The 27,948-nt window shown below is 43.8% G+C and overlaps 1 protein-coding gene across 2 annotated transcripts in view; it reads left to right on the forward strand.

The window, feature by feature from the left end:
• C2_1H5orf22 (chromosome 2_1 C5orf22 homolog) overlaps positions 1–27,948 on the forward strand; it is a 366,167-nt gene that overhangs the window by 162,681 nt on the left and 175,538 nt on the right. For both annotated transcript variants that reach the window (XM_069218592.1, XM_069218601.1), the window contains exons 4-5: positions 11,185–11,334; positions 20,643–21,117. In XM_069218592.1, the coding sequence (XP_069074693.1) occupies positions 11,185–11,334; positions 20,643–21,117 (625 nt within the window). The remainder of the gene's footprint in view (positions 1–11,184; positions 11,335–20,642; positions 21,118–27,948) is intronic.

Below are 27,948 nucleotides of genomic sequence, written 5' to 3' on the forward strand. Positions count from 1 at the left end.
TTACATTATAACCTAGTGTTATTTGCCCAGTATCCACTAGAGCCCAATATCAGAGCAAAAGCTGTTTTTTAAAAGGAGTATAGCGCTCCCCAAAGTCAGGTCGTTTTCTAGTCTAAATTCTTAGGGGCATCCTCCCCTGTTTCTGCCACATATTCCAATTTGCATTTTGTCCCTGAACAGTTACATGTAACTCAATGTCTCCCTCTTGCACTGTCCACAAGTCTAAAGTCTGTTGAATTATTTAATTTGCCAAATCAAAAGCATACAGCTGCTCTTCCCCCCATTCAAACTCATGTTTATTCCTGGTTACTTTGTACCAAAGGGTTAAGATTTTACTCAGATGAGGGTCATGCTGTTGCCAAGAATCAAACAATCCCATGAAACCCTGTTTCTCGTGCTTAGTGCAAAGAGAAGCAAACTCCAAAATCTTTTGTTTTACCTGTAACAACATCTCTCAATGTTCTGGATTCCACTGAATACCTAGAAACTGCACATTTTGCAACAGTACCTGTGTCTTGTCTGAATTAATTGTACACATTGTACAAGTTGTATGAATATACCGGTTACATTGTCAACTTCTTGCTGGGTGTAATCTTTTAAAGAATGCATTTCAACTCCTGCCACAAATGTGGGCTACTCTGCACATGAACTACGTTCTGCTCATACAGTCCACACTGGCCCCCATCTTGTTTAACCTACTCATTACTGGAATATGTAAAGTTAGATTCCCCTGTAACAACTTGGTAGATTTCAGCTTTCTCTTGTAATAACTTGTTCTGGCTAGCTGTAGGAAGTTGGCTCTGTATATAGTATATCAAAGTGAGAGATAGTGTGTACAGAGTCCAAGGGTTCCTCTTACAGGTTGATAGTGGCAAAGTTAGAAAATACTAATGCTCTATTTTGTGGTAGTGTGGTCGAGCAGTAGGCTTATCAGAGGGTAGTGTTAAGCATTTGTTGTACACACACAGGCAATAAATGAGGAACACACACTCAAAGACTTAACTCCAGGCCAATAGTTTTTATATAGAAAAATATATTTTCTTAATTTATTTTAGAACCACAAGTTTCAAGATTTGAGGTAAGTACATAAAGTGCAAGGTACTTCACACAGGTACGTATAGAACTTTGATTTAAAACAGTAGTACACACAGTTTTGGTTAAAATGTCAATAGGCTATTTTAAAAGTGAACAGTGCAAAAATCAACAGTTCCTTGGGGAGGTATGTTTGGTTAGGTTTCTCAGGTAAGTAAAGCACTTGCAGAGTCAGTCTCCTGGGCATAGGCAGCCCACCGCTGGGGGTTCAAGGCAACCCCAAAGCCATAGCACCAGCAACACAGGGACGGTCAGGTGCAGAGGTCAAAAGAGGGCCCAAAACACATAGGCGCCTATGAAGAACAGGTGTGCTCCGGTCGTAGTCTGCTTACAGGTAAGTACGTGCGTCCTCGGGGAGCAGACCAAGGGGGGTTTGTAGAGCACTGGGGGGGACACACACAAGCCCACAAAACACACCCTCCGCAGCACAGGAGCGGCCGGGTGCCGTAGGCAAAGTAGGTGTTGGGTTTGCTATTGAAAGCAATGGAGGGACCCGGGGGTCACTTTGCGATGCAGGCAGGTACAGGGGGGCTTCTCGGGCCAGCCACCGACTGTGCTAGGATGAGGGTCGCCTGCTGGTCACTCCTGCACTGGTGGTTTCTCTCAGTCCTGGGGGCTGCGGGTGCAGTGCTTGGTCCAGGCGTATGGTTCCTTTGTTAACAGGCAGCCGCGGTCAGGGGGAGCCTCTGGATCCTCTATGCAGGCGTCGCTGTGGGGGTGCAGGGAGGTCGACTCAGGGTGTCCACGTCGTTGGAGTCGCCTGGGAGTCCTCTCTGCAGTGTTGGTTCTCCTGAACTCGAGCCAGGGGCGTCGGGTGCAGAGTGTGACGTCTCAAAGCTGCTTCTTTGTTGCAAAGTTGTTGCAGGTTCTGAACAGTGACGCTGTTCTCAGGAGTTTCTTGGTCCTTTAGGTTCAGGGCAGTCCTCTAAGTCTTCAGAGGTCACTGGTCCCCGTCGGATGCGTTGCTGTGCAGGTTCTTTGAGTCTGGAGAGAGGCCTGTAGGGCTGGGGCCAAGTCAGTTGGTGTCTCCGTCGTCTCTGTGGGGCTTTCAGGTCAGCAGTCCTTCTTCTTTCCTCAGGTTGCAGGAATCTGATTTCCTGGGTTCAGGGTCGCCCCTAAATACTCAATTTAGGGGGGTGTTTAGGGGAGGGGGGCAGATCCCTATTCCTATTGGGGGAATCCTCCAAAACAAAGATGGAGGATTTCTAAAGGCAGGGGTCACCTCAGCTCAGGGGCCCTTAGGGGCTGTCCTGACTGGTAGGTGACTCTTCCTTGTTTTTCTCATTATCTCCTCTGGACTTGCCTCCAAATGTGGGGGCTGTGTCCAGGGGGCGGGCCTCTCCACTAGCTGGAGTGCCCTGGGGAATTGTAACACGAAGCCTGAGCCTTTGAGGCTCACTGCTAGGTGTTACAGTTCCTGCAGGGGGAGGTGTTAAGCACCTCCACCCAGTGCAGGCTTTGTTTCTGGCCTCAGAGAGCACAAAGGCTCTCACCCCAGGGGGTCAGGAACTCATCTCAGTGGCAGGCTGGCACAGACTAGTCAGTCCTGCACTGAAGGATTGGGTAAAATACAGAGGGCATCTTTTAGGATGCCCTCTGTGTGCATTTTTAAATAAATCTAGCACTGGCATCAGTGTGGGTTTATTATTCTGAGAAGTCTGATACCAAGCTTCCCAGTATTCAATGCAGCCATTATGGAGCTGTGGAGTTCGTGTTTGACAAACTCCCAGACTCTATACCTAATATGGCCACACTGTACTTAGTGTCTAACAATAGACTTAGACACTTTAGGGGCATATTGCTCATGCAGCTATGCCCGCACCTGTGATATAGTACACCCTGCTTATGGCTGTAAGGCCTGCTAGAGGGGTGACTTACCTATGCCACAGCCAGTATTTTGTGTGCATGGGATCCTGAGGGGGATGCCATGTCGACTTTGCCTTTTTCTCCCCACCAACACACACAATCTGCAATGGCAGTGTGCATGTGTTAGGTGAGGGGTCCCTTAGGGTGGTACAACACATGCTGCAGCCCTTAGGGACCTTCCCTGGTCATAGAGCCCTTGGTACCACTGGTACCTTTTACAAGGGACTTACCTGTGTGCCAGGGGTGAGCCAATTGTGGAAACAATGGTACATTTTTAGTGAGTGAAAGAACACTGGTGCTGGGGCCTGGTTAGCAGGGTCCCAGCACACTTCTCAGTCAAGTCAGCATCAATATCAGGCAAACAGTGGGGGGTAACTGCAACAGGGAGCCATTTTCCCTCACAAGCTCCCCCTAGCCCACAGGCCAGGATACTCAGCCAAAGCTGTGAAAGTTTTCCTAGTCTGCCAGGCGAGGAAGAGTAGGGCAAACAGGCTGGTTTGTTGCAGGGCCTACTCTGCCTTACATCCTCCTCTTCAGGTCATTCACTCTGGGAAACTGACCCACTTCCACAGTGATAGGACCTAGTCTAAATTGCCGGTTGTCTGTGTTTTTAATGTCTTCGCCCATTCTCTCTATTTTTGGGATTAGAGATATTCACCTCTGCTAAACATATCTTAGCCAGGGTCACCCCTATCTTACCCAAAGAGGTTCCCCATAGACCAACAGGGTCAGGGGGCCTAACTTGCTATTTGGCATGGGGTCAGACCACCATGCCAAGGACAGTGCAGCCATAAAGGCTAACACCCAGCAGAGGCCGCTGACATCTGTCAGTGCCCAGAACCACACCTTTAGATCTTCACCTACAAAGGAAGGGGCTAAATTACAGGCTTCTTTGGGTTCAGGGTGCTTGTCTGCTGTGTTAGAGTGGGAGGTTACTACATCATGTAGTAAACACCCTTCTTCCACTCTTTCTTCTGTTAGTCGAGGAGCCACCCACTAAGGCTTAACAGTTGCCTGACTAGCTAGGACTTCTTGTGGGCCAGGTTGGTCTTTACCAGTGCCACTTTTGGAGTCTGGAGCAGAATCTCCTTGGCTTGCTGGAACCTTGGCTAAAGGTTGTCCACCATTCCTGCACTGTTTTCTTTTCTTTTTCTTCTGGGGCCTACTTGCAGTTACTGCAGGGACAGCACCTCCAGAATCCGTGGGAGAGGACTGGCACTGGAGCGATTCCTCTCTTGGGCTCTGACTAACCTCTGGGTAGTCATTTCCAAGGAGATAATCAAGGGGGAGGTCTGTACTGACTATCACCTTTTTCCAGCTAAAAGTCCCACCCACTTCTAGGGGCACAAAAGCCACAGGCCTGTCAGTGACCTTGTCAGGGCTCACTCCTACTCTGGCGGTCTCACCTGTCATGTACTGGTTTGAGAACACCAGCCTGTCATGCATGTGACTGGCACAAGTGTCTGTCAGGGCAGTGACTGTGATTCCATTCACCAGTAGGTGGTGGAAGTGTCTACTTCCCTCTGGAATCTCCAGCTCACCTGTTGGGCCTTTTTACCAGTTGAAGTCTTTGAAGACCTCCTCATCTAAGGAGTCATCCCCAGTGGCTACACTGGTCACCCCAGGGATTTTGCTAGGGGGTTTGTTCTTGGGACAAGAAGTGTCCTTGGTGTAGTGCGCTGTCTGTCTACAGTTTTGGCACCATGCCTTAGTGGCATCCTAGTTCTTACCCTGGTACCCACTTTTGTTTTGGGTTGTGTCTTGGGGCCCACCCACCTGGTCTGGTTTTTGGGGGCCTACAGAGGACTCTCTTTCTTTATTTCTAGTGTCACCTACTTTCTTCTGGGAAGGCTTTGTAACCCCTTTCTTTTGGTCACCCACAGCGGACATTTTGGTTACCCTAGTCTTGACCCAGTGGTCTTCCTTCTTTCCCAATTCTTGGGGAGAAATTGGACCTAGGTCTACCAGGTATTGATGCAGCTTTTCATTGAAGAAGTTACTTAAAATGTATTCTTTCACAAACAAATTATAAAGCCCAACATAGTCATGCACTTAATTTCCAGTTACCCAACCATCCAGTGTTTTCACTGAGTAGTCTACAAAATCAACCCAGGTCTGGCTCAAGGTTTTCTGAGCCCCCCTGAACCTAATTCTGTACTCCTCAGTTGAGAATCCAAAGCCCTCAATCAGGGTAGCCTTCATGAGGTCATAGGATTCCACATCTTTACCAGAGAGTGTGAGGAGTCTATACCTACAGTTTCCAGTGAACATTTCCCAAAGGAGAGCTCCCTAGTGACATCTGCTTACTTTTCTGGTTGCACACGCCCTCTCAAAAGGTGTGGACCACTTGGTGATGTCATCACCATCTTCATATTTAGTTACAATCCCTTTGGGGATTTTTAAGATGTCAGCATTCTCTCTGACCCTATTTAAGTTGCTGTCACCATTGATGGGACTTAAACCCATCTCTTTTCTTTCCCTTTCTGTGGCTAGGAGCTGCTTCTCCAAAGCCAATCTCTTGGCCATCCTGGCTAACAGGAGGTCCTCTTCATTGAGGCTGTCCTCAATGCTTCCAGAGGCACTGGTCTCCCCTGTCGAAGAACCAGGCTCTCTGACTATGATTTGTGGAGTCAGGATTTGGGGAACCTTGTTCTCCCTAATTAGGACAGGAGGGGTGAGTTCTTCCTCCTGTTCACTAATTTCCCCATCTGAAGGAGTATCCTCCAACTCAGAGAGGTGGTCCCTTGTCAACTCTGCCAAGAGCTCCTGGAGCTTTACCTTGGTAGGGTTGGACCCAGTCTTTATACTTTTTAGCTTACAGAGAGTCCTTAACTCTGACATCCCTAGATGCAGGTAAGGGGTGAGGTGAGTTCCACCACCATCTCATCTGTGCTAGACATTATCACTCTAAAAGTTGGGATTAGTTTTTTAGAATCTAAAAACTACTTCTAGAACTTAAATCCAAACTTTTACAAACTTTTAAACTCTAAAAGAAAGTCTAACAGGGACTTATACAAGGCCCTAGCAGGACTTTTAAAAATGTAGAAAAATAGTCAACATTTCAAAAATCAGTTTCTAATGACAATTTTTGGAATTTTGTCATGTGATCAGATATTGGCTGAGTAGTCCAGCAAATGCAAAGTGTTAGACCCCACTGCTGATCCACCAGTGTAGGAAGTTGGCTCTGTATATACTATCTCAAAGTGAGAGATAGTGTGCACTGAGTCTAAGGGTTTCCCTTAGAGGTTGATGGTGGCAAAATTAGGTAATACTAATGTTCTATTTTATGGTAGTGTGGTCGAGCAGTAGGCTTATCAGAGGGTAGTGTTAAGCATTTGTTGTACACACAGAGGCAATAAATGAGGAACACACACTCAAATACTTAACTCCAGGCCAATAGTTTTTATATAGAAAAATATATTTTCTTAATTTATTTTAGAACCACAAGATTCAAGATTTGAGGTAAGTACATAAAATGCAAGGTACTTCACACAGGTAAGTATAGAACTTTGATTTAAAACAGTAGTACACACAGTTTTGTTTAAAATGGCAATAAGCTATTTTAAAAGTGGACAGTGCAAAAATCAACAGTTCCTTGGGGAGGTATGTTTGGTTAGGTTTCTCAGGTAAGTAAAGCACTTACACAGTCAGTCTCCTGGGCATAGGTAGCCCACCATTGGGGGTTCAAGGCAATCCCAAAGCCACAGCACCAGCAACACAGGGCCGGCCAGGTGCAGAGGTCAAAGGAGGGCCCAAAACACATAGGCGCCTATGAAGAACAGTGGTGCTTCGGTCCTAGTCTGCTTACAGGTAAGTGCCTGTGTCCTCGGGGAGCAGACCAGGGGGGTTTTGTAGAGCACTGGTGGGGGATACACTCAAGCCGACAAAATACCCTCAGCTGCACAGGGGCGGCCAGGTGCAGTAGGCAAAGTAGGTGTCGGGTTTGCTATTGAAAGCAATGGAGGGACCCGGGGTCACTTAGGCGATGCAGGCAGGGCACAGGGGGCTTCTCTGGCCAGCCACCGACCGGGCTAGGATGAGGCCCGCCTGCTGGTCACTCCTGCGCTGGTCGGTGGTTCCTCTCGGTCCTGGGGGCTGCAGGTGCAGTACTTGGTCCAGGCATCGGGTTCCTTTGATACCAGTCAGGGGGAGCCTCTGGATCCTTAATGCAGGCGTTGCTGTGGGGGTCCAGGGAGGTCGACTCAGGGTGTCCACGTTATTGGAGTCGCCTGGGAGTCCTCTCTGCAGTGTTGGTTCTCCTAAACTCGAGCTGGGGGCGTCGGGTGCAGAGTGTGAAGTCTCTCGCTTCCGGTGGGAAGAGAGAGTCTCTTTAAAAGTTGCTTCTTTGTTGCAAAGTTGTTGCAGGTTCTGAACAGTGCTGCTGCTCCCAGGAGTTTCTTGGTCCTTAAGGTTCAGGGCAGGCCTCTGAGTCCTCAGAGGTCGCTGGTCCCCGTCAGATGCGTCGCTGTGCAGGTTCTTTGAGTCTGGAGACAAGCCGGTAGGGCTCGGGCCAAGTCAGTTGGTGTCTCCGTCGTCTCTGCGTGTCTTTTAGGTCAGCAGTCCTTCTTCTTTCTTCAGGTTTCAGGAATCTGATTTTCTGGGTTCAGAGTCGCCTCTAAATACTAAATTTAGGGGTGTGTTTAGGTCAGGGGGGGCAGTAGCCAATGGCTACTTTCCTTGAGGGTGGCTACACCCTCCTTGTGCCTCCTCCCCGAGGGGAGGGAGGCACACCCCTATTCCTGTTGGGGGAATCCTCCAAAACCAAAATGGAGGATTTCTAAAGACAGGGGTAACCTCAGCTCATGGCACCTTAGGGGCTGTCCTGGCTGGTAGGTGACTCCTTCTTGTTTTTCTCATTATCTCCTCTGGACTTGCCGCCAAAAGTGGGGGTTCTGTCCCTAGGGCGGGCATCTCCACTAGCTGGAGTGCCCTTGGGCATTGTAACACGAAGCATGGGCCTTTGAGGCTCACTGCTAGGTGTTACAGTTCCTGCAGGGGGGAGGTGTTAAGCACCTCCACCCAATGCAGGCTTTGTTTCTGGCCTCAGAGAGCCCAAAGGCTCAGTGTAGCCATTATGGAGCTGTGGAGTTTGTTTTGACTAACTCCCAGACCATATTCTTAATATGTCCACACTGTACTTACAATGTCTAAGAATAGACTTAGCCACTGTAGGGTCATATTGCTCATGCAGCTATGTCCCCACTTGTGGTATAGTGCACCCTGCCTTAGAGCTGTAAGGCCTGCTAGAGGGGTGACTTACCTGTGCCACAGGCAGTATTTTGTGTGCATGGGATCCTGTGGGGGATGCCATGTAGACTTTGCCTTTTTCTCCCAACCAACACACACAATCTGCAATGGCAGAGTGCAAGTGTTAGTTGAGGGGTCCCTTACAGTGGCACAACACATGCTGCAGCCCTTAGGGACCTTCCCTGGTCACAGGGCCCTTGGTACCACTGGTACCTTTTACATGGGACTTACCTGTGTGCCAGGGGTGTGCCAATTGTGGAAACAATGGTACATTTTTTGTGAAAGAACACTGGTGCTGGGGCCTGGTTAGCAGGGTCCCAGCACACTTCTCAGTCAAGTCAGCATCAATATCAGGCAAAAAGTGGGGATAACTGCAACAGGGAGCCATTTTCCAACACTAGCTTGCTCTTTTAATTTCTTATTTTCATATTCTAACTGTTTACATCTCTCATGCATTTTTCTATAAGTACACAAAAGTATCCAAACCCTCCCGTCAAGAACAAAAGCGATATCATTCGGTTAAAAAAAACACCTTTTCTAAACATGAAAACACATTTAATAAGTTTGTTTTATCCAAGTACCCATCCCAAAATGTAGACACTCCTGATAAACAAGAAAACACATTTGCCAAGACATCATAAGGCATTTTAATTTCACATGCATTTTTCAAACATGGTTTGCGGTGCTTCCTTTAACTCTCTGAATAAAAATATATTTACACTTTTAAATCGCGCACTCTCAACCTCCAACCTCTCTTTTTAGACTGTCCGATCTACGCCTAAATATTTTGCTTTCACTAATGACCGAGCTGACAAAAATCTCTGGAATGCACTTCTCAGTTTAAAGAAGACATTTATTATTATTTCACCACAAGGTTCCTAAAAGGAGATTAGCATGTTGAAAGCACACATTTAAAAATAGTGACAGCAATGAAAGCAAAACATACCAAAATTATTCTTCACTGCAATGTACACTGCAAATATATGTATTTATATTATACTGCAAAGCAAATAATGAAGTAAAAAATCATCACCGTAGGGACTGCAAAGCTCTTCATCTTTCTCATGCCAGCAAGACGATCATCCCGTTTGACTGAGAGAAAGAGATCTCCACCCTCACAGGACAGATATCAGGCATTCGACGTCTAAAATCCTGACTGAGGTCACTCATTCTCTCACTGTTTTTTTTTATATATTAAAGAACCAAAAGGAGCTTTCTGGAAAAAGAAACCCTCATTTTGCAATTCAAACGTGCTGGCTAGTTTAGGTATGCTTTGAAAATAACACGGGGTTTGGCCACAATTCCAAAGTGTCAAAACAAGGCCATTCCCTGCTGTGAGAAAAAGCACGAAAACAAGACAGAATGCACAGTTTACACTGTGGAAAAGTATGAGAAGATTTAACATGGCAGTGTCTAATACTACGATAAAGTCAATAGGCAGCTAAACTGAATACAGAATGTAGTCTGCAACTGGTGAACACTAGACAGCTAATCCAGGTGCAAAGTGGTGCAACACAAAGTCAGTGGTCAATAACACATATTTCGCTACAAGCACCCACAAGACACAACCAAGGGCCTCCCCCTGCAGCCCTTCTACATGCACCCATCAGGGTGCACCTCTATGGAGTTTTCTTTTCTGCCTTTGCCTGATGGGAGCAATCTTTTTTTTCCCAACCCCGCAAATGCAAGCAGGGAAACAATATGTGGTCCAGCTGCTGCTGGGTGGAAGCATACATGTCATCCCTTCCCACGCTCTTCTCTTGCGGGCAAGGAAGCAGTGCCCCAGGGAGGTGAGCTTCATGGGACACATACATTGAGCTGACCTTGGGGGATGGGATCCCCGGGCCTTTCAAGGCTTGGGAAGGGGGCTGCATTCCCCCTTCCCTTTTAGTTAAATGTGGCGATGGGTCCCCAGAGCCTCTGGGCCATGGGCCATCCTCCCCAATAAAATGTAATCCCACATTCCTCCAGGCATGGACCATTTTCCTATAAATGTTACAAAACAATTGGGAAGCATGGTATCCCTACCCTGCCCCCTTATATCTTTTTTCTTCCTAAGTCCTGGACTGGGGTATCAGTCCCAGAGTCCTAAAGTGGCTGCAGTCACATCTGTGTTGATGTAGTAGCAGCCACTCTTATCTTATCTTAACATCTGTCATCACTGTGGATCCTCTGTGGCCCGAAATATGCAAATATGCAAATTTTTGGAGCCTTAATTTCTCAAAATCTATTGAATAGATTTACAACAAATCACAAAAAGCATGCTTTCTGGGCCAAGATCTAGCTTTCTGGCAAATTTGGTATAATTCCATTTAGCCGTTTTGGCTGTTGCTGAGTCTAATTTTCCTGTCGACCATTGCAAAGGGAATACATGTTTTGGTTACTCCCCCACCCCCCACACACACACAATTCTTCACCGACACCACATGACAGATCCCCCCTATGGTTTCCAGGAAGGAGCTGAAGTGGGTGAGATTTTGTTTTTCAAACGTTTTGTGAACATTCACAAATGGTACCGAAGTTATAAGGCAACCAAAAAAACCTGCTTTTCCTATGGAAATGCAAACCTAACCATAATTAACCAGTGGCAAACGCTCTGCTCAGGAACAAGTTTCTCAAGTGCACAGAAATTATGTGCACTTGAAATAACTGTACCCTGCAGTACTGTATTGTAACTTGAAATAACAGTGGCATACTGGTTTGAAATTCTGAAATGGGCAGAGTTGAGTAGAATGCATTGTATGTGTGAAGAAACAGTCTTTTGTGTTTGTGTTTAAGGCAACTTGCCTACAGAGGCAAAGGATTCTCCTGTGTTATTCATGAAATTAGATGATCGGCATTCCATTTAGATAGTGATTTTAAGAAGGCCTTTAAAGGCAGATATGTTGTGCAGCAGACATTTTGTTTGTACCCTCTCTTCATTCAGAGATTCCTCCAAACCTAGGACAGTTTGAGACACTTGTTTCTTTTGTTTTGCAGTGAATTAAGTATTGAGAATTGGATTTTGCCTGTGGTTTATGCTGGTCATTTCTCACAAGTAGTATGGCTCCATCCAACCTGGGCTCAGCAAATTAAGGAGGGCACACACAATTTCCTAGTGGGAAAGGATTCCTCAACTACTACTATAAGGTAAGTCACCCTACTCGTTTTCACTTCTAGTAGAACATGAATCTGATTGTATGCATTTTTCACTCATTCCCGTTCTCTAAAATGCCCATATGTATGTAGTATTAGCCACTGTTTAGTTTTGATACCTAAATCCTCTTTTTAAGGAGAGACATACCAGAATTAACCATGTACTGGGCATGTATTGGGTCATAGTATGTGCAGCAAGATCAATGTTAAGGTAAGGCTTCAATGCAATGTTTCATGATAGCAGCACAGAGAAAGTGTCAGGGTTTTCTGCTGCTGATGATGTATGTAGGAAGGTGATGCCATAGACCGAGCATAGAACAGGTTCTTCCTTTCCTCATAAGCATGGATGCATGTTGTTTTTAGGCACCGTCTGGGATCACACAGATGCAGTTTTTAATAGATTTACTTTATTTATTAGAGGCTCAGTTTGATCCTTAGGCATCATTAGCAGGGACTAACAAGCTCTAGAGTGAGACTAGAGGTGATCCGGCTAACCAGGAAGCTGGTTACTTGGTCTATGATGGAAGATAGACCTCCCAGATCTCCTTGGATAGCTTGGTTGAGCAGTTAACATCCGGCACAAAGAATATGGTCTGTAGGTTGAGGCTAAGTAGTGTATAACAAAGTTGAAACAAAGATAAAATGTCCAGCTAGCCTTTTTATAACACTATGGACCTCATTACGACTTTGGCAGTCTCCGCGGGTGCCACCATATCACGAGTACTGAAGGATTTTTGCCACATCTTGGACGGAAATCCTCCAGTAGTCGGTCAGAGGCGCATGGGCGGTTCCACCACCGCCCCGGCCCGCCCCAGCAAAAGGACTCCAACAGGCGTATTACAACCTGTGATACGGGCTGGCGGAGTTATGATGGCAGGTTGCTGCTGGCGGTTGAAGCGCCTGTTCCCTGCCAGACAACCTCTTTGCAGGACGAGGGAAGTCGGGCGGCCGATAGGGGAGGAGGGCGGGGGGTGTTGTGTATGCATCTGTGAGTGTATGCGTGTGTGAATGTATGTGTATGCGTGGTTGAATGCGTCTATGAATGTTGAATTGAGTGTGTGTATGAATGCTGAAATGAGTGCGTGTATGAATGTTGAGATGAATGCATGTATGGGTGCTTGTGTGTGTATGCGTATATGGATGCTTGTGAGTGAATGCATGTTTGTCAGCGTTGGTGTATGAGTGTATGCGAGGTGCATGAATCAGTGTATGCGGGGTGTGTGTGGGTGTCTGCGTGTATGGGAGAGCTGTACTAGAAGGGGTGGGGGTGCTGTACTAGAAGGGGGTGGAGGGTGCTGTTTTGGTAGGGGGGTGAGGGGTTCTTTTATGGGGGGGCTCTGTTATGGGGGGTATTGGGCTGGCAGGAGGGGAGGGTGGGGGAGTCGTCTGCTGGTGACAGGAAAGACATTTCCTGTCACCGGTAGCCTTTCCGCAAGGGTTTTCGTGGCGGTGCTTCCCCAGCAGAAACCTTGGTGGAAAGCCGGCTCCTAATACCGCCGGTGGTCTTCATTGGACCGCCAGGTCGGAGATGCTAATCCCCGGCCCAGCGGTCCAACCGCCCTGGCGTTACAGGCAGGGATGTGATGGGTTGGCAGAGGCCAACCTGCCACGCTCATAATGTGGCGGTCTTCACCGCCAGCCTGGCGGCGGTGAAACAGCCACCGTGGCCCTGGCGTTCAGAAGGCCGCCTGGGTTATTATGAGGGCCTATGTCTGTATGTAGCTATCTAATGTAGGTACAGTAAAAAAACAAAAACTAGGAACCTTCCAAATTGTACAAATGAGTAGTGCAACAACACTTCACATAAGAAATAAGTCTGCAATACTGGATTCCTGCTTCACACAGAGTAAATTATAGACAATCAGTTACTGATTGCAATTGCTGTTTATAATTATTTTTAAGAATAGAGAATTCTTCTGCCAAAAGCAGCACTTCCTAATACTGTGATCACTCTCACAAGGAAAACTACTCTAATGTCACAGTAATAATGATTCAACATGTAGCAAAAGAAATCCAAATTCTAACACAGTAGTATCCAGTGGATCACGGTTTGTAGTGCAAAAAGGTTATAGGACAGAGAAACCATACTTTGAAGTTAGTGTTTGTACTTTTTGATATGAGGTATCTCAATAATCAAATATACTAGTAACCCTGAGTCATTGGCACTATGCCTTGGGTCAGATCATGATTCAGAGGGGGAGCAGACAGTGGTCCAATCCTCGGGGTAAAATGGATTGAGAGCCAGCAAGCTCAAAAGAATTTAACAAGGATCAGACAGGACCTCTTGAAAGCTTTTGGATCCAGCTGCTTGATAGGTGTTGGACACTTTCCAAGAGGCAGGGTTAGGAGATCCCAGGTGTTGATTAAGGATATTTCTTCCGGGACCAGGTTGAGCCTTTGATCGTGACAGATGGAAGCGAGTGCCCATAAATTGCACTTTCTAGGCGATTATTGAAGAGAATTCTTCTAGATTTCTTTTATCACTTTGGCAAGGAGTGCAAGAATAATGTATTCAAGGATCATGTGGCATCCACTGCATTCTCTCCTCATCCAACGAATTTTTTTTTTTTATATAGAGTTTATTTTGGCAAAGGCTCCATATGTTTATAATTATACACTGCCAATAGCTGCATTCCATACTAGCATCCTGTAAAGTTTATGTTTCAGGTTAGCAAGACAGCTTTAATCATATCAACAAGAGAGTTTATCAGAAAAGGTGTAAGAAGCTTCTCCTTGTTGAGAATTCTGGATGGGTCACTGTTTATGCTACTCTGTGGTCTCTAAAACTAGCATTTGTGCTTGAGTACGGCTAACCAGTACTAGGTTGGCATCCCAACTTGCACACAGGGAACATCCTGTACTTGCATCATCCTTATGTTCAGCACATGCATAATTCCTTCAGCTGGATTTATTGGTTCCCATCTATAGAATGATTTTTGCCATTTTGCAGGATTCCTCAAGGGTGAACCTAAAAAAAGGAGATTTTTGCATACTGAAGAATTGTGCTTGCTTGAGAGTCGCTACTGAGGTACCTGCACTTGTTGATGGATCTTGGCAAACCTTCTTCAGTCTTTGTTGGGGAATTGGGAGGACTTTCTGTGCCCATGTATCTGCACTCTTTGGACTGAATACAACCTTCTACAGAGTCAAGATTAGCAGCAAGCCAGTAGAGCATCAGACGGGAAGCAGGCATAGTTCTTTAAGAAATGGGTAGCAACCTGATCCAAGATTAAGAATCACCACAGAAAGGGCCACACCTATCTGTGATGACCTTCCATTTTGCTAGGCGGGATCTGCTTCAGCTCATATTATTTGGTCCTGTAGTAATATATAAACAAAAAGTACAAGATAATAGACAACAAGCACAAACAAGGACTGGAAAAACTCAAAGACAATGCTCCTTGTTGCACGCTGAATTTCAGCTATATGTGAAAGATCAGGCAGTACTCATAGTAGGTATGCATTGCACTCCACTGCTCACTTGTGAAAAAGTTGAGAAGTGAAAACAGGCATGCATGCATATGTCACACATCATATATTTGCCTAGCTACTCGAAGGTTAGCTCGGGCAGACCTCATGGAGGAGAACAACAAAGGTGGTCTTGTAGTCACTCACTAAATGAGCCCAAGATACATAGGCATTAGCGGTTCAGTTCACCACAGTGACAGAAGAGCCCAAATGGTAAATAGGGATACCGAAGTATCCTTTAAGCACTTACTTCATCAAAGGTTACACCCTGCATGTTTGCCTAGTAACGCCTCTGTATCCTTCCGATGGTATCGTGATTGAGGAGCAATGTGTATAAATGGAGTTCGTCTAGGGTGTTTCACACAGATGCATCATTTTCGTTATGTTGTGGTCCGTGGAGTGCTGCACGTTGTACAGTGTATTCTCCACAGATGGGCCAACTGAAAAAGTCAAGTGATCATGATCAACAGAATACTTGATGCAGATACATCCTTTTTCGAAATTTGAATACAAGTCTGATCATGCTACTTTGTGCAGCAAGCTATTCTATTTTACTTATGCTTACCCTCCACATTTTCTAATTCTGGCATTTCCCACAAACACTATTAATGCTGCTTCCGATTATGTTCATCAGACTGATGCTTATGCAAGTCTGCAAGATCCATCATCCAAGGGGGTGGGCAGTGCTTGGACTCCATGCATTGCGAGGCTGCCAACATATATTCAGAATTTGTTGCAGGGGGTTGCCTTGTTTATTGATGATAGTAACCCAAAAGAAACAGTGTTTTTAATTTCCAGAGTATTCACGTAAGATCAGTGTGTCTCTTCTAAAAGTCGTCTTAATTTCTGCCAATCGCAGAAGGACCTGGGCACGCCTTTAGGAATAGGTCATAAAATGGTGGGTCAGTATTCCTAAGGATAAAAGGGAGTTTGGTGCCTCCCCTCATGCTTCACAACTGTGATATCCTATCAATGTTCAAACCTGTTCGCACAGTTTCCTGTACCTAGCACTGATTTTCGGAATTCAATTTCCTCGAACTGCCTAGTCTCAGCAGCCTTCTGCTTTCCAGCTTTACAAGCCTTCTAGTCCAAATCTCATCAGCCTTCAACCCTCTTGCACCTTAACAGTCACATTGTACTCTTCACCTTACAAACCTTTCCTAACACCAGTTTCTGTTCTTAGACTGCACCTATCCTCAAGTCTCCTCTTTCTTCCTGTATTTTCATTTTGAAAATAGGGCACACATTAGTGAACATAGCATGCCATAGTACATCTATTCACCCTAATAGTATTTACATGTTATACTTGTCCCCTGCATACACTGTTTAAAGTCTTGAAATAGGGGATTTTCATTCAAATTTGGGGTCATGAGAAGCCCTCTAGCTAATGTCTGACAAGACAGGAGTTTCATATTTTGGGGCTTCCCTTTTAATAGCACTCTTCTTTACGTCAATATAAGTAAATAGAATTTTAGAACTTACAGTAATGTTAAAGGCAGTTTATAACTCCTGTACATTTCATAAACCTATTTTACTCCTGCTCATGCTTCAGATAAGTGTTCATTTCATGTTACATTTTATCTTGCTAATAGCTATATGAAGTTGTTTTCAAAGTTTACCGCAATGTATACAGTTGGGTCATAAATATTAATTTGTTTAGATTACACTCTTTATTTTAATGTGTTACATTATTTTTGTAGCGTCATGTTTGGAATACTTACCTCTCTATGTATCTTTGCCCACTACACTTCTAGGCTGCTCCTCCCTAAACACTAAAAGATCTAGTTTCCTCCAAGTCAGTTAGCCAAATTCATACCTACTTCATACCTCTTTTTATATGTTACTACATAATTTTCTGGCCCCACAACCCATAAGGTGTCATTCTTGAGGCTTCTGAGTCATTCTCTTAGATTAATTGTGTACATACAGTGATATATATATATATATGTTAATGGCCATCACAAATGACATTAAACTGGTGCCCGAAAGCTGTAGTATTGAAGGCTCCAATTTAGGACAGTTCAATGAGGAGCCTCATTTAAAGCAGTTCGTTGTCTTGCATCATCGTGTGCTTGATTTCACTGTATACCAGAGGCTGAACAACATTTCACATTCTGGTAAAGGAGGGAAGTTTATAAGCAAACAAGATATGTTTTGTTATACTCGTGTTAGTCCCAAATGAGGATTATAAACAACTACTATCTATTGGATTTTACCATGTAACAGGTGTCCTGTACCACTGCAGGTTGTGCATTCCCTCAAGTATCAGTATTTGCAGTTAGTGCTAGGACAGCATCAGGGACATTTTGGAAATATGGACCTATTGATTAGTCATTAAAACATTCACAAGGGCTTATTTGTTCAAAATCTGTAAACATTATACGCTGAATGTAGACTTCCCTTTTTTAAGTTGATGGTGCTGGGAGCACATTTAAGGGAACGACAGACTTTAATGTAAAAAAAAGGTGACTCACTAATAAGCTTACATTCCAGTAAACTCCTATACTAGTTTATTCTTTAATTCAGTACCACAGTACGGGCACCATTGTGATAGCCAGGGCTAAAAAAAATGCATCTCTGAGTTGCAAGGAGCAAAGGAGTTCTTATTTTTGACTGTGAACATATGTCAGTGGGAGTTGACATGACTAGTATAAAAGACTCCCTCCAGACCAAGAAAAAGTGCTTGTAAATGGACAATGTCTCTTCCTGGACCCTATTTTCCCCTATTCTAAACCATAAGATCCAGCTCTTGGAACCCTGAATTCTAACCAACATAACAATTTGGAGGATTGGAATTGTAACATATTCCTTTTATGTAAGAATCTATCTACATCTCCTTTCTATAGTCTCAAAGTAAAAGACTATTTTCACTAGCGTGAATATTAATTTCTAGTATTCTCACTAGTGACTGCATGTCCCGATCCATGGTCAGGATAAGAGTATGCACTACCTATCATGTTCACCCGCCCCAGCTTCTGCACAGTGGTGAAGGTAGTTTTATTGCACATTCAATTTGTATATGGCAGCTCAACTGGTGTGAAGATTTTACCATCTGGCCATTAGATGGTCCTCTTGAAGGCCCTGTGGGGATCCTCCCCTTATCCCTGAATAGCATCTTTACACTTCTACACTTGCCATTTCCATATACCCTTAATGTTCCAGTCCAGGCTTCCGAACCACCCTCCTGATGCATCATGGTCCCTGCAGTCTTTTCTGTTTCCAAGCCCATCACCATTGCTTTCTGGTGGTGGTGCTCTATTCTGTCCCTTGATTCCTGAGTATCACGGCCTTTCTGATCTCTTTTCACCTGCTTTTAGGAGTTCTCATTCTCTTGGCTCTGACCTGTACTCTGCTCCTGGATTTCTTGTATCCTGACTTGTGTCTGCTAATTTCTCTGGCCTTTCCCTTTTCAAGTCCCAGTTCTGCCTTCCCTTCATTTGTGGTTCCCCGATTCTTTGCACCCCGCTCTGTTCCTGACTCTTTTTCAAGTCGAGGTTTTCTCTGAGCCCTGTTCCTGTTTCTGTGTACCTTCCACCTTTTCTCCTTTGTCTTCTTGTGTGTTTATATGATTTCATTGTTTCCAAGGGGTGCCAGTTAGACTCCAAGGTTGTGTCTTCGGCACAGAGAACTTCTCAGCACTCCTTCTCCATAGCAGCAAATGGATGTTTCCCTGAACAATGGGATATTAATCTGCTCCTTGCTTTCTTGTAAGATTCTTTTCTACTCCAGAGAGATCACCTCCACTAAGCAGACAAACTATTATTGATGATTTGTCTCTTTTGTCCCTGCTTTTACCTTCCTGTTGTTTGTACTTGTGTTAGCGTCATAGTTTCCCCTACAGATATCCCATTTTCTATGCACAGCATATTCCAATTTGTTTCTGTCCTGCTTCCCGCCCAGTCTTCAGGAACTGTTCTGTTTATATCTAATCTCTTCTTTAGAAAGCCTTTGTCCTCATAGAGAGCAAGCACCTCCTTTATCTTGCTTGTCCTCAACTCAGCTTGTGTCCCTGACTGATTGTTCCAAACTAGCTATATCCCTTACAGCTGTCTGGATGTTGAATTCCTCTTGTGGACTTGTCAAAAAACTCACATGGGGCTTAGATTAAATGTGTTGCCTACCATTGGTTGGCTTTATTTTCACTCCCTCATTTGCTTGTTTCTTATTCCATGGTTTGCTTGTACCCTGCCAAATACCTGCCCTGCACTCCATGTTCTTCTCTCTCGTGTGCTGCTCTTTTTTATGTGTGTCGCCTCCTGTGCTCTATGGTGCACTCTCCTTCGTGTTTCCCCACTCCCTGTTGCTTACCCAGTCCAGGCTACTGCCCGTTGCTCTGCCCTCCCATCCAGTGCCCCTGGCTTCCACTCCCTGTTGCTCTACCCTTCCACCCGTTTCTCTTTGATTTCCTCTCCCAGCTGTTCCTTGTTTCTTCTCCCCTTCCCCCCAACTTCTTGTTGCTTTCCCCCCTCCCTCCTCACTGCTTCCTTATTCCTGCCCTTTCCTCGTTTCTCCCTGCCCAACAGGTCCTTGTTTCTTCCCGCACCTGTTTGCTTTCCCTCCCTCTTGCCCCCTACTGCAACCTCCTCTTTGCTTCTCCCTCTCCTGCCAACTCCTCATTGCTTTTTCCACCTCCTCCTTGTTATTTCCACCAATCTGCTTCTTGTTGCTTCCCCCTTCCTGCCCACGCTCCGTTGTGCCAAAGTTTTTTTTAATAATTATTTTTTGGAGGTCTTGGTAACTAACATTTGCTGCTAGGCCACTCAGCAATTAAAAAAACATATTTATGCTAACAAATTTACATTTTCTTCTCTATAGATCCAAGTGGCGTCTGCCAAGTTGGTTTGGTTAATAGAAAAAGAGATAATGGCACCCACATCATTACGTTGATGTGCACATGCGTTATGACGCATAAGCATCCACTTGTGATGAATTATAAATGAATATGAGTGTTTTTTCCAATGTGGGATGTAGTACTGTTTTAGATCTTAGGTAGTAACATCATGTGTGATTTCTCTGTTCAATGGCTGAGTTAAACGGTATGTACAGATTGTGTATTATATAATTCTTGCCACCACAGACTCTGGTAATTTTGTAGCACTGGAATGCAAGGGGCAAAATACTTAATGTAAATTATTTGATTTATTGAACAAATATCAAACGGCCAACACGGATTTCACAATATCTACCTCTTCATCAGGGCCTAATGTTCTAGAATTTCATTCAAAACAGAAACACAAAAGAAAAACAGTTACCTACATATATGCTCAGAAAGTTCATTACAGTCAATCAAAATTCCATCATGAATGAAAATGCTGATATCAAATCAATATCCCTCTTTATAGTAGGTAGGAACAAGAGAGCTTCTTATTAAAAACGTGTACGTAGTCTAACACTTAATTGATGTGACCAAATTGTGTTCTTAAATTGTTCTTTATTAACTGATGAAATTATGGTCTGATATAATTTCCATGAGGCCCATGAGTTCAGATTTTGATTTGGTAATATCCTTAGTTTGAAGTATACTTTAGTCATGATGGGGTTCAAGAGAATACGTGCTTTCAGACAAGCAGCACTCTATTAAAGAATGTTATTGATTCACAGGTCAAGTTTTCCATATAGCTCATTCAAACTCACATAGTGGATTGTCACCCCACTCCCCTTTTGGATATTTATTATCCAAAACGGTGCTCAAAATGAAGCCATCTCCTCTAATACCTGATAAAGGGGAACCTCTTAAGTTATGCAAGCTTGAGAACATGCTAAATATAAATGCATTAAATTAGAATGCCTTCCAATGAAATCCTGTTAACTATGTTGTTTCTTGTCAAATCCAGGGTAACAAGTACAGATGATTACTTCCTAAGCGATGGACTTTATGTCCCAGATGATCAACTTGAGAACCCGAAGCCCTTGCACCTGGATGTCATTACAGTCAATCCAATGGAAGACCTAGGTGTTTCGGACAGAACAAATGGAGAATCCGCTGCTAAAAAACAGAAGTTAGATCATAATACTTTTAATGATATTGTTACATGTACAACTAGCGTTGATTCTTCTTCCAAATCACTGACTCTTCCCGGCTGTGAAATGACAGACCACACAAAATCAATTGAAGAAACATTGGGACAAGATAAGATGGAAACTTGCAGTGACGTTTCACCATTAGTTTTAAATAATGACTGCAAATGTGAACATATGAAGGTTGTGAAGGAAATTGTTCAAGTTCTGCAGAAAGGAGATGCCTACTTGTTGGATATAGACTTGGATTTCTTTTCTGTTAAAAATCCTTTTAAGGAAATGTATACACAGGTAAATTTATATTTTTTCGTAAACATTTAAAACTATATGTTCGATGGCATCTGTCGCTGTAGATACACATGGTCTGCATTAGCTCGCCATCTGGTGTTGGGTCGGAGTGTTACAAGTTGTTTTTCTTCGAAGAAGTGTTTTCGAGTCACTGGACCGAGTGGCTCCTCCTTCTGTGCTCATTGCGCATGGGCGTATAAATCTCAAAGATGGCAATACAAAGGCAGGGAAGGCCTGTGCGTCCTAAGCAGAGACATACGCTTTGTTGACATTAACCATTTTAAGTTTTACTGTCTCAAAGACGTTTTTTCCACCATGCTTGCCGTTATGTTATAATTGATTATTTGGTTTAACAAGTTTGCAGGTTTTTTTGTACAGTACACAGCAACTCTAAATCTTAACTGCTCAACATCTTCTAATTTACTGATGGGGTAATGTTTGTGGATGTTCATCCTGAATTTGCATCTGAAGATAATTTGTGAACTCCTGTAGTGGTTACTTGTTTTTTCATTGCAGCAGGAACAAACAATGCGTAACACAGTCGTTTTCAGGGACCCAGTGTGTAAGCTGTGGCAGTCAGCTAAGTTAAAGGCAGAATGCTGTTTCGTAGAAACTATACATGAAACTATTGGCATTAGATAGTAAACAACCAGATGATGTTTCTCTAAAAAAGCTCTGAGTAATGCCACAGTAGATGAAGTGTCCCTATTGCATAGACAGACTTGTATTGTGTTACTTTACTTACAATGCAGATATTTGCTATACCTTTAACACAACAAATGTACTGCCTTTTAAGTGTTCTGATAGTGTAGCCGTCGCACTGCTTTGCCATGTGACCAAGACTCGGATTCAAAGAATGTACAGTGAAGATGTTGATACCTCGGCTGTGTGCATCCCCCTAACTACCAAAGTCCTTGAGGCACTACAATTTGAGGACAAGCATAGCAACCTAAATACTATATTGTTTTTCTTATGGGTCAGTCAGCAACTCTGTACATGAAGGATTTAGGCAAGACTTTAGTTCTGGGTATGTTTAATTAAGGTTAGGAAAAAATGACACCTCCACTTTGCTGTCAAAATCCTGTACATCAAATATGGGACAATAATGGAGAAAACTACATATTTTTTTATTCAGACAATAGCTCAATCAGTTATAGTCTTCTGTCCTGCTTTGGTTGGACAGAGGAAAGTATTTCTTTGTCTCGATTCCTCCTTAAAAGGAATCATTCCAAAAGAGTAGGCAAGTACTCTGAGCCAAATACTTGCATTTTCTTTTCAAGGTTTGAATTATTTATGTGCAATGAAATACTTTTTTGTTTTAATCTTTTATTTAAAAACTTACTAAGTTGACTAAAAATATAAAGCACAACTAAAAACATACAGATGTATAAGGCTTGAAAAACACACACTATAACCGGTTTAGTCTTAATGGGACTATCAAAGGATAAAATCAAAACAGAAATCTTATTCATTGCACTCTTGTGATATTCACCATTGAAGTGAATCTTTACAGGATATAAGACAGATATAATTTATTTAGGGTGGTAGCTCTTTTTTTGGAGCTCTCTTTTTCAAAACACTTATATGACCATGATGACAGGAAAACTAACTGATTTGATGATGAGTCATAATACTGGAAACACAGGAGCACGGAGTAATTAAATTCAAGTCTTCCACTAATCAAGGGAATAAATGTTGCACCCATGTCCTGCATTCAAATGCTATTAACTTGCTGTTTCATTTTAAGCACACACAATGTTTTTTTCAAGTTGTCCACTTTTATCCTGCTAATAGTGAACATATATACCATCATTCCCGTCTTCAAAAGAGACATTTTGAAGTCTAGCATTTCACTTCTTCTGCCAAAGTTTATGGAACTAAAGTCATGCGAATGCCAGTTGCTAGAGTTTGATTTGCACCATCTGCAGTTGACAGCATCCCTGCTGTTCAACCTGTGTTTTTCAGTCAACCAGTCGAAATCAAACAGCAGGACTTCCCAAAGACTCAAGTTCATAGGGTGAGTACTGGACACTGCCCTTCTTTGCGCCTTTCCTCCATCTCAGCGGATTTCAGACATCCATAAAACGATTCCATTCTTTCACTAATGTGTGAAAGTTCTCAGATTTCTTGGTCTATTGGCTTCCTGAATTCTCCTAGTCACATATACGCAGGTTGGCACATAAGGGCTCTGCAGTGATGCCTCCACAGACAGTGGCTCCAATGCAGGGGAACCTGTCACACTCCATCGTGATCTTCTCAATTGCTGCTGTGGAAGTGGGTTGGGGGGAACAAGATGAACCTAACTTGAAGGTTGACCTTCACTCCTCTCTCCCAGCTCGGCTACCGTAGTGATGGATGCTTCCCCCATAGGATGGTGGAGCCTATGTGGAGGATCTTGAAATCAGAGGCATATGGTCCCCAAGAAGAGCAGGTTCTTCACATCCACCAGCTGGAACTGTGGGCAGTTTGTCTAGCGCTGAAGGCCTCTCTCCTCTCCATTGAAGGTCAGTCCATTTAGATCTTTTTAGACAACTTAGCTGGGATGTGCTATGTGAACAAGCAGGGGGTACAGCGTCTTACCTCCTTTGCTTGAAACTGTTTAGACATTGGTCATGGGCATACCGCCAAGGGATTTGACCCACTACCAGTCACAAACCTGAGCGGGCGTTATCATGCTGATCACAAGTGGCACCTTCTACCAGAAGTATTCCAGGATATCTTTGCCCAGCGGGGCACTCCTCAGGTGAACTTGTTTTCCTCCTTGGAAAATACTCAATGCCAGCAGTTCTGTGCCCTCCATTATCTGCAGAGAGAAGCATTTGGCAATGCATTTCAGTTGAGGTGGAACCTTAAGCTGCACTACCCATTCCCCCATACCCTTAATTCCTTGAGTTCTCAGGAAGATTCACCAATACCAGGCCGAAGTTATTCTGAGCGCTCTTGATTGGCTGAGAAGGGTGCAGTACACAGACCTTATACACTTTTCTGTGTATCCTCTGATTTGTCTGTCATTTAAGACATACCTTCTCTTCCAGTCTGGGTGGGGGGGTTCTTTATCCCACTTTCCAGGGCCTCCATCTACATGTTTGGAGATGGAGCAGGGACATCGAAGCTCCTTTCAGCTGCCACCAGAAGTGGTGAATGCCGTCTTGTCAGCACATCACCCCTCCACCAAATCTGCTTACTCTGGCAGATGGAGCAGCTTTTTTGTATGATGTGCAAACAATGATGTGTATCCCTTGCAGGCAAAACTGTCCCAGGTCCTGCAATAGAAACATTTCCTTACTAAGAGAGTTTGTGTGATTGGCACTGTCTAATGGTACTTAGCTGAATTGTCTGCATTCCTCTGTCTGCCGAATCAGCTGTCTCTTTTCAAATACCCTATTGCATGCATTTTGAAAGGGTTGACAAATTTGTATCCTCCAACCCACTTTATTGTAGCCTAGTGGAACCTTAACTTCATGCTGACTTTTCTAATAGGGATACCGTTTGAGCCCCTGCATAATTGTCCCTTGAGTATGTGGACCCCTAGAACAGTATTTTTGGTGTCTATCACTTACACCAGACATGTGAGCAAGTTGCAGACTTTACGTTAAGGTCCACTTTTTACCTGTTTCTACCCAAATAAATTGGTATTGAGAGCTAGGGCTGCTTTCCTTCCAAAAGTGGTGAATCCATTACATCTTGGTTAGTCCATTACTCTACCAACCTCTACCTCCCACCACAACCAAAGTAGAAGGAGAGCTTGGATCCCAGGTGGGACGCTAATTACTATCTAGACTGCACCAAGGACATGAGACTGGTTAACCTGCTCTTTGTTGGCTTCTATGGAGCCAAAAAAGAAAGGCAGTGCAGAAGAGGACCCTCTCACGATGAATCATTCTTTGCATCAAGATCTACTATGCTTTAGCCAAGAAGGACCCTCTCTCCAGAAGGAATCTGGGCCCATTCCACAATGGCTAAGCCCACCACTTTTGTCCTTGCTCTAGGCGTTCCCCTAGTAAAGACTTTCAAAGTGGCCACGTATGCACCCCTGCACACTTTTGCCAAGCATTACTGCCTAGACTCGGAAGTGTATAGGGATGGCCACTTTGCACAGTCTGTTCTGCAGGATTTCATAGTCTAACCATCCATCAGCCTTCCTCCTTAGGCAGGGTATTGCTCTGTACTATGTTCTACAGGTGAGGCATCTGCATGAGGAACTACCCATCAGAAGAAAATGTTTTCTATTTGATGGATGTGCTGTAGGGAAAGTTGCTAAGATTCTACTTTTATTTTTGATACAGCACTAAGCTTTCAATGTGAATATATCTCTTACATCAAAGGCTTTGAAAAAATGGTACAAGTCTGACGTTGTTGCACCAGAGCAGGCGCCATGTGGCTTCAGTGATGTCACCTGACACCACATATGTGGTTCATCCGAAGCCAGTGCCCCATACCAGTGATGTGAGAGCTTTGAATTTCCAGGTGCAGTCTGACTCCTGGGGTTGTTCTATAAGTGAGGAATCTGCAGGTAGTTAAAGGATCCACCAGAAACATCGTAATTGCAGGTAAGTCAGTGTCCGACAGTGCTCCCACTCTGTATTATGTATTTTTGAATGGCTGCTGGATCGATGAATGTAATCTTGTCCAAAATGGCCCCTGATGAGTTTCTGCATTTAAATAGGGCTCTTCCATGCCAACGAGGCATATGAATTTAAATTGTTAATTAATTCTTATAACAGTATTTATGTCCAGTGAATTTGCAGAAGAACAAGGAATTATATCATCATCCAGGGAATTTTGTAAAACCTAGAGTTTTTAAAAATAATGTATGTCAAACCCCTACTCTGATACAGTACACTCTCCCAAGCAACAACATCCAGAACACGATACACAGTGATGTTCACAGCATGATAATCTCTTTTTGGTCTGCATGGAGAAAATGCGGTTGCAATGCCTGATCCCCAGGAAACAGCACATTTTTCATAAAGAACAAAATTATAATCAACATAATAATCCACATAAAAATAGACAGACCTGAGGTAGTAATTCAAATATATCACCATATTGGAAACCAATATCATTCACGGAACCAGCAACAAGAAAGAAGCGTTTTTTTAGCTCACTGGCTGGAGGGATGATTATTTCTTTTCCTCCAAAACCTAAATCTGATAAATTTTCATATAATGTAATTTTTTGCAGCTGTATCGTTTTAATTGATGTGGGTTCTATTGGTGGTTCGTAATAGAGCACACTTGCAGAGGTTGTAGTTGTTGACAGGTTCACTTGTTGAAACTGGCGCTTATATTGCCTCATTCCACTTACCATTTGATGATGTTGGCATTTGGTGTAAAGCTGGAGGGTCAACCATCTCATTAGTCATTGGGATAGGGTGCAAAGAGTCCAGAAGTAGTTCCTCCGGAGATGATGTGTTGATCTACTCCAAAGGCACTTTGGTGTTGATGGAGGTCTGCTGAACAGAATCTGCACATAGCGCTTATTGATTTGGTTAGATGACATGCTTCTGTTTTTCTTTACACCAGGAAATTGCTGCAAGATTATTGTCTGAGTGCCTCATAGCTCAAGAGGTGGAACAGGTGAACTGTACGTTGGTCCAAAGACATGCTTGTCTGGGATATGTTCCTGAATCAGCCCTCCCATTTTGGGGAGCCACTGGCCACCTGCTGTAGCAACTTTATTTTTGACAGTGGCACGGTCAGAATTCTTCACATTGAGCAATTTAATTTAGATTTCTTGAACAGTCTGCAACAGATTCAACTATAAAAAAGGGTCAGATGATTTGATTTGTGACTGCGCTGCCTTTTCAGGGAAGTAAAGATCAAACACATACATTGGTAATCCAAAGGCTAATATGTAGGAGATCTGACCACTAATTCTTCTCCATGGAAATAATGTATTGCTCTATGAACTCCACACAGGCCGTGTAGCTATACAAATCCTGAATCCAGTAACCTAGAGGTCACAGCTTGTTTAAGTGGATTGTTGGCTTGCTCTATAAGGCTGTTTGATTGTGGGAGCTACAGGTGGAAATATTGCTGTTGTGTCTGCAGAGCAGACATAGCACCCATACACACCTTAACAGTGAGTGCAGAATTGTATGAATGAGAGGTATGAACCAATCTCTTTGCTATTAGTCTCAATGGCAGTTTTTTTGTGGCCAAACCCAAAGGATTCTAGAGCAGGAATCAAAGCAACCTGTATGTACTTAAATGATTGACACTGTGTAACAGGCCAGTAAGTGAAGTAGCTGCTGGTCTTACTACAGTTGAATGTTTTGTTAGTTTGCAATGGTTATATTGCTGCACATCCTTTTTTGTAAGCTGTAGTAAGTATGGCAACGAGTAGCATCGCTGTCATGCTGATACAGTAGCGCTGATGTCGACATGGGCAGCCACTATCCCCTTATGAGTTGCCCTGATTAAATCTATTCTACCATTAGGAATATGCCTGTACCCAATCCCAGGTATGAAAACCATAGGAATGTTATCTTTGGTAAGAATAAAGGAGTAGTTGTGGAGAGAGGGTTAAACAGTCGAAAGGTTTTCTTCTTTTCATTGTTTCCAGTATTGCCACTGAAATGTCTCCACCAGTGTTAGTTAGAGATCAAGTTACAGCAACTACCTTAAAGGTTTGCACAGCTACCTTTGCATCCACATCTGTTGCCCAGGTCCCCTTTAGTGTGGATTGCTTCCGTTTTTTGGGCCATGGTGTGCTGTGCCGTACATTGCATCACCAGTGGCTGTGATTAATTCAATCCTTCCATCCATCACGTGTTGTTTTTGCATTTGCCACCCTAGGTGTGCCAGGTATGGCCAGACGTGGGTTCTGGGC

Source organism: Pleurodeles waltl, chromosome 2_1 (assembly GCF_031143425.1).
Source record: "Pleurodeles waltl isolate 20211129_DDA chromosome 2_1, aPleWal1.hap1.20221129, whole genome shotgun sequence".
Taxonomy (NCBI): Eukaryota; Metazoa; Chordata; class Amphibia; order Caudata; family Salamandridae; genus Pleurodeles; species Pleurodeles waltl.